General features: G+C 35.6%; 1 protein-coding gene and 1 long non-coding RNA gene across 2 annotated transcripts; both read right to left on the bottom strand.

Moving 5' to 3' along the window:
- Window positions 1–3,884: 3,884 nt before the first annotated feature.
- LOC106341614 lies at window positions 3,885–4,338 on the bottom strand. The gene is made up of 2 exons (XR_001269698.1): window positions 4,264–4,338; window positions 3,885–4,183 (listed from the first exon to the last, which is right to left on the bottom strand). It is a non-coding gene; the product is annotated as an uncharacterized LOC106341614 (long non-coding RNA).
- An 81-nt stretch (window positions 4,339–4,419) lies between these two features.
- On the bottom strand, window positions 4,420–5,726 carry LOC106341574. The gene is made up of 3 exons (XM_013780310.1): window positions 5,598–5,726; window positions 5,213–5,398; window positions 4,420–4,512 (listed from the first exon to the last, which is right to left on the bottom strand). The coding sequence occupies exons 1-3, from the start codon at window positions 5,656–5,658 to the stop codon at window positions 4,427–4,429; spliced, it is 333 nt and encodes a 110-aa protein (XP_013635764.1). The 5' UTR covers window positions 5,659–5,726; the 3' UTR covers window positions 4,420–4,426.
- Window positions 5,727–6,462: the final 736 nt, after the last annotated feature.

Genomic DNA, 6,462 nt, shown 5'->3' with positions numbered 1-6,462 from the left:
GTGACGATCTATCTCAATATGATTAGTCCTTTCGCGAAAAGCCGGATTGGAAGCAATGTAGATAGCTGATTTATTATCACAAAAGAGCTTGGTTGTAGCTGTGACCTTTATTCGAAACTCAAGAAGAAGCTGTTGCAACCAAATAAGCTCATGAGTAACATCAGCCATGCTACGAAATTCAGCCTCCGTACTACTGCGGCTAACCACATTCTGCTTCCGAGACTTCCAAGCCACCAAAGAGGTGCCCAAATACACACTGAAGCCAGAAATAGAATGTCGTGAGTCGGGACAAGAAGCCCAATCAGCGCTAGCAAAAGCATTCAAGCAACAATCTGCATCAGCTGAGTAGAATAATCCAAGACCCAGGTTACCGTTGAGATATCAAAGAATACGATGAGCAGCCAGTAAGTGTACATCAGTCGGAGCCTACAAGAATTGACTCAGCTTGTGTACAGCAAACGTAATGTATGGACGTGTAATAGTCAAGTAAAGAAGACGACCAATGAGCTCACGATAAGGAGTGGCCAAAGGTAGATGAACACATGATTCTTTACTAAGCTTGACATACGGATCCATTGGAACAGAGCTAGGTTTACAAGCTAGAAGACCAGCATCTTTGAGAAGATTCAATGTGTACTTGTGATGACAAAGCGAAATGCCCTTTGTGGAACATGCTATCTCCAATCCAAGAAAGAAACACATCGGACCAAGATCCTTGATCTTTAATTCTTGAGACATAAGATTCTTAAGAACAGCAAGATCAGTAGCATTATTACTCGTAATTGCAATGTCATCGACATAGACAAGCAAAGAAATAAAGCCAGTCTTAGTCTTCTTAGTAAACAGAGTTGTATCAGACTGTGACTGAGTAAAACCATCTGCCAAAAGTACATTAGTGAAAGTTTCATTCCACTTCCGAGAGGCTTGCTTCAATCCATATATGCATTTACGAAGCTTGCACATAGCATTAGGAGGCGAAACAACCCCTTGAGCTGGCGTATATCCCTGAGGGAAACTCACACAGATCTCCTCATCTAACTCACCGTGTAAGAACATATTCGATACATCCATCTGAGTGAGTTCCTATCCTTAATAGCTGCAATAGCTAACATCAACGTAACATTATTGAGCTTAGCCACATGTGAGAATGTCTCGGTGAATTCAACACCTTCCTGCTGAATATAACCCTTGGCAACCAAACGCCCTTTGAAACGCTAAATAGTACCATCAGAATTGTACTTGATGGTAAACACCCATCTACAACCCACCATATTCTTCCATGGAGGCAGAGTGACAATATCCCAAGTTCTATTCAGTTCCATAGTGTCTAACTCCAAGTTTACAGCCGCTTCAGATGCCATGGCCTCTTTAAAATTACATGGCTCTGTCTCTTGAGAATAAGCAAGCTGACACATATAGTATGAAGGAGAGAGACGATGATAGGAAAAACAGAAGAAATATGATAAGGAGAAGTATGAATTGGAGAAGGAAGTGAAGAATGGGAAGATAAAAGAGCACAATGATACTCAAAAAGATAACATGGATCTTTAGTTTGGCGTTTTGGTCTTCCTATGTTCCGAGAAACTCCAACATCATCATACACAACAGAATCAATATGCAAAGGAGAAGACGCAAGATCATTATCAGTTGGTACATGTGGAATTAATCAACGCGGATGCTGCAATTCAGGATCAGAATGATCTAACGCATATGGAACATGCATTGGAAGAATAATATGAGAAAAAAAATCGGGAATCAAAGAATCAGATAATTTGAAGGGAAACACAGTTTCATGAAAAAAACTATTCCTTGAGATTGAAATAGACTGTGTTTCTAAGTCTAAGACTTTATAACCTTTGTTACCGCTAGGATACCAAGAAAAGCACAAGGGCGAGCACGAGCAGAAAACTTATTCCTATGTGCTAGTAAAGTAGACACATAACAAAGAGAGCCAAAAAAACGAAGCATAGAGTAATCATGTGGTTTATGAAGCATCATCTCAAAAGGACTCTTATTCCCTAGTAGAGGTGAAGGAATGCGATTGATAAGAAAAGCATCTGTCATTACAGAATCAGGCCAGTAGATCAAAGGAATATTGGAATGAAATAACAGAGCACGAGCAACATTGAGAAGGTATTGATGTTTTCTCTCAACAACTGAATTTTGTTGAGGTGTGTAAGGACAAGAAAAATAAGTTTCATGCATAAATCCTTAATCAATTGCGCAAATTTCAATTCAGGAGCATTGTCACTACGGATAGCTTTAACAACGACATTATCTTGAGTAGAAATATACTTCAAGAACACAGGAAACACATTAACAACTTCCTGTTTAGTTTTAAGCATTTTAGCCCAAGTAACACGCGTGCAATCATCGACAATAGTGAGAAAATATTTAAAACCTTCCATTGATTCAGTTGAAAATTGTCCCCATACATCCAAATGAAGAAGATCAAAAGCATGAGCTGACAATATGTTCTTAAAAAGAAATGACAAATGTTTTTGCTTAGCTAATGGACATACCTGATAGTGTGAATCCAAATGAGTAAGAGAACGTGGAATACAAAGAGAATCAGACAAAAGCTGTAACTTGACAGCAGACGGATGTCCAAGGCGTTGATGCCAGAGATTGCCATCTACTGACAAGGATCCACAGAAATACTCCAAAGGCGAAGATACAAGTGAATGCAGATCAAGGATGTAAAGATTGCGATGTAAATCACCCTTCCCAATCATCAAGTCCTGAGAACATGTCTGAAGAAAACAATTATCAGGAAAGAAATGAGCTGAACAATCATTATCACACAAAAGAGTTCTCACATTAATCAGACTGAAATGAAAAGTGGTACATGTAAAACATTTTTCAGAATTAGGGAATCAGACAAATAAACTGTACCAGTATACTGAATATGTACTTTTATCCCATTAGGCAAAGAAACAATTATGTCAGATGTTGAAAAATTTCTCGGAACATACTAAGATCAGAACACACATGGCTAGAAGCCCCACTATCAATGATCCAAGATGAAGGGGATAAAGAGGAGGAAAGTGTTGAGAGACGCTGACGGTTAAAGGTAAAAATGTGGTTTTCAAAACGGAGATTGGTGGAAAGAGAGACAGAGCTACCATAGGATGATTGACTAGCCATGACCCCTTTGTCCGAGATTGAAGCCTTACAACATGAAGCTACCGTTTCTGAAGACTGAACATGAGTATGAAGCTGCTGGAAGAGAGACTGCAACTGTCCTCAAGTCAACTTAGGCAACTGGAAATCCAAAGTTGTAGCATCTCCCGAAGAAGAGTGAGAGACAGCACCCCGGAAGTTGTTGAAACCGCATTAGTAGTGGCTTTTTGTTGTCCAGTATATTGACCAGAAGATGATCTATTAGACTGTTTGTTCTGAAAACTAGACGATCCAGCCGTCTTATATCCTGGAGGAAAGCCAATAATGCGATAACTTTTCTGAACCACATGGTGACGAGATGAAAGAAAGTAAGAAAGAAAAATGCAGAAGACGGTGATGGTGACGAGATGAAAGAATCGAAGGTTTGTCGCCACTAGATGAAGGAGAAGATGATCAGAAGAAGAAATGCTCATGACGAAGAATTGTTGAGCTCTGATACCATATCAAGAACTTTAATGTAAAGAAGAAAGTGACAAAGATGGAGAGAAAAGTTTGTTATGAAAAATATCAATCTTCACATTAATCTGTACAGTAAAGTTGTTTATATACAACTGTTAACCTGAGCTAACATAAGCTTAACCAACAACTTAGTGTGCTAACATACCCCATGAGTATTTAACATGTGATAGAGATCAAATTTACTATAATAAAATATTAAAATCTATAAAAGCCAAAATGATAGCTTCAGCCTTCGCATGGTATCGTAGTAATACATAAAAAGTAAAGAGGTTTCATAACAAAAGGTTATCGTAATCACAAAGTACGTTTTTTACTACTTTGTTTCTGACGTTGCGCTAGATGAATACCACAACTTTTTCTGGCAAATCATGAGCTTCTCATTCTCTGAGTTAGACTCTGTTTTTTCCTTATGGAACTCCATCTCAATCATTTTGCAACCGATGTAATAGTATCCATTAAACATCTTGATTCACATATAATCTAATAGCCATTAGGACGCAAGATCCTATCCATTTCCAGCATTACATATTTCATCTCACACCTGCGTAATACCAGATCATTACTTAAGCAATTATCAAAACATCGATGAGTTTCATAGTCTTTTAAAAGTTTTGAGATTACCTTTGGCTTGTAAACAGACCATCAACGTGAAAAAGATCATAAGTTCTTGGATACATCGATAAAGCTTCACACCTATGAAACAACATATCACATTACATATGCGAATTCAAAGTGATTAAAAGTAGATAGAATAGGCTTTGATAATTTTATCTAGAGAGATATTTCAGTTTCTGTACATGACAACCATTGTTGAGAAGCTTGAGAGCTTCGTTTCCAAATGGTATAGGACCACCAAAATCAAGAGTTCATCTGCATATATAACAAAATCAAAATCAGAAAACTGGGGAAAGAAATATATATAAGCTTAACATTCAAAACTGGAGAAGGCTCAGTAACGGAGATCACAAGTAGGAAAAACAGAGAAGACGAAGAAGATGGAAAGATTCGGTCGAAGATTATCGGATGTTAGAGCATGATTAATGGAGGGTTCTTAGGGTGGGTTCTTAGCGGAATATAAAAACCGTCTTTTAACATTTAACTAAAAAAGTTAAGAATCGATTCTTAAATAAGATATTTTACGAACCGGTTCTTAGCTTTTTTAGTTAAAAGTTAAGAGACGGTTTCTTATATTCCGCTAAGAACCCCACTCTAATAACCTCTCATTAATCATGCTGTTGGGGGTTTCTGAATAAACTATGACGTGGACCGTATATGAGCCAATAGAATCTTCTTAGTGGGCTTAGCAACTAAGCCCAACCGTAGAATCCCATTTTTATTTCATTTTCAAGTTGCAATTTTAAGTTTAAGAAGAACTGACCTAGCATGAAAGAGTATTTTTTATTTGTTAATTTTAAAATTTTATTTGGCATGCTTTTCCATTGAACATATTGCCCTTTTAATATTGTAAGATATATATATATATATTGGGTCAACATGATTGTTACTCTATTATAAAGCTCATAGATAAGATTTAAATGTTGTTGAAATTATTTAGGACAAAAATAAGCACAAAGACACTTGTAAACGGGGGTTCCCTTGTAAAGGTCGTCCGCATCCTTAAAGCACGTGGCCCACCCCTTTCTTTTCAAAGTACACTGAAATTGACATTCTAATCGCGAACAAGTGTCCTCAGTAGTCATATTCAGTCTCTCCTCACAGCCAAACTGACTATCACTATCTCTATCTCCCACCACTTCTGTTAATTAAATAAATATATAACCACATCTTTTAATATCGATATAAAATATATATTAAAAAACTAATTAATTTCATTCTGTAAATATCTTTGACATATTTGAATTGATATTATAAACATCATATAATGGTGTAAAGAGCAATTTATTTTGAATCAATTTTTTTTTGTAATATATTAAAATAATATTATGGATACGAACCTAACACGAAAATGATGAAGATAGTTAAAACGATGAATGTGACTTGAAGCTGTTTGCTCATCTTAAAAGGTAGAAATAGAATGAAGGTTTTTTACGAACTTTAGAATATAGAGTAGTAAATGTGTTTTTTTTTTTTTACAACTATATGAGTGATTCTGAAAATTTAGAAGAGTAGTATGTGTCTATATACAGTGCCATTCCAAACTTTTACATGGCCTAAAGCCTGTCAGAAAATAAAATGTGGCATTCTACTATAACTTTTATCTAAAATTATTAAAAACAATAGTAGTAGTAATACTTGAATCCCAAATATATAAGTTGTACTTCACTTGTTTAACCATTTCACCTGCAAACAACTTCATAAATTGTGGCCTATAATTTACTTTATATTATGTGGCCTAAAGCTAATGCTTCATGTGTCTTAGTAGAGGGACGGGTCTGTCTATATATAAGAAGCTAGATCTATCATACTTTGAAACAAATCTATTTTTATTGACAAATCTCCTTAAAATTGGTATTTGAATATATATATATTTCTATGCAAATTCCGTATTTTTGGCTAATCCATGAGAAATCACTTTAATTCTGCAGTGTACTCCTCGTAGTAAATACTTTTCTAGTTTTAATAAAAAAAATTAATTTTTTTTATAAAAAACTGTGTTGAGATGTAAATTTTGATTTAAAGCTTAAAAATCCAGTAAAATTACAAAGATATCAAAATGTATATAGCATGATCAAAATTGTGGTTGTAACTGAGTCTGCATGTTTCTCTCTCTTCTCTTTACGGGGATATTTTTTTCTCCTTTTCCCTTTTATCAGTTCCAAATCCTTGAGAGAGAAAGTATGAGTTTTTTCCTTTTTGTTA

The sequence above is a fragment of the Brassica oleracea genome, chromosome C4 (genome assembly GCF_000695525.1).
Source record: "Brassica oleracea var. oleracea cultivar TO1000 chromosome C4, BOL, whole genome shotgun sequence".
In the NCBI taxonomy this organism is placed as follows: Eukaryota; Viridiplantae; Streptophyta; class Magnoliopsida; order Brassicales; family Brassicaceae; genus Brassica; species Brassica oleracea.
The sequence above is the reverse complement of the archived record's forward strand: the minus strand, read 5'-3'. Positions and strand labels throughout refer to the sequence as shown.

Bases quoted from the DNA above. Each gene is read 5' to 3' on its own strand.
- LOC106341574 (XM_013780310.1), bottom strand. From the start codon at position 5,658: ATGAGCAAACAGCTTCAAGTCACATTCATCGTTTTAACTATCTTCATC. The intron at 5,399-5,597 runs GTTCGTATCCAT...TTTAATTAACAG, and splicing joins CTTCATCATTTTCGTGTTAG to AAGTGGTGGGAGATAGAGAT. The intron at 4,513-5,212 runs GTGCTTATTTTT...TTATATATGCAG, and splicing joins CCCCGTTTACAAGTGTCTTT to ATGAACTCTTGATTTTGGTG.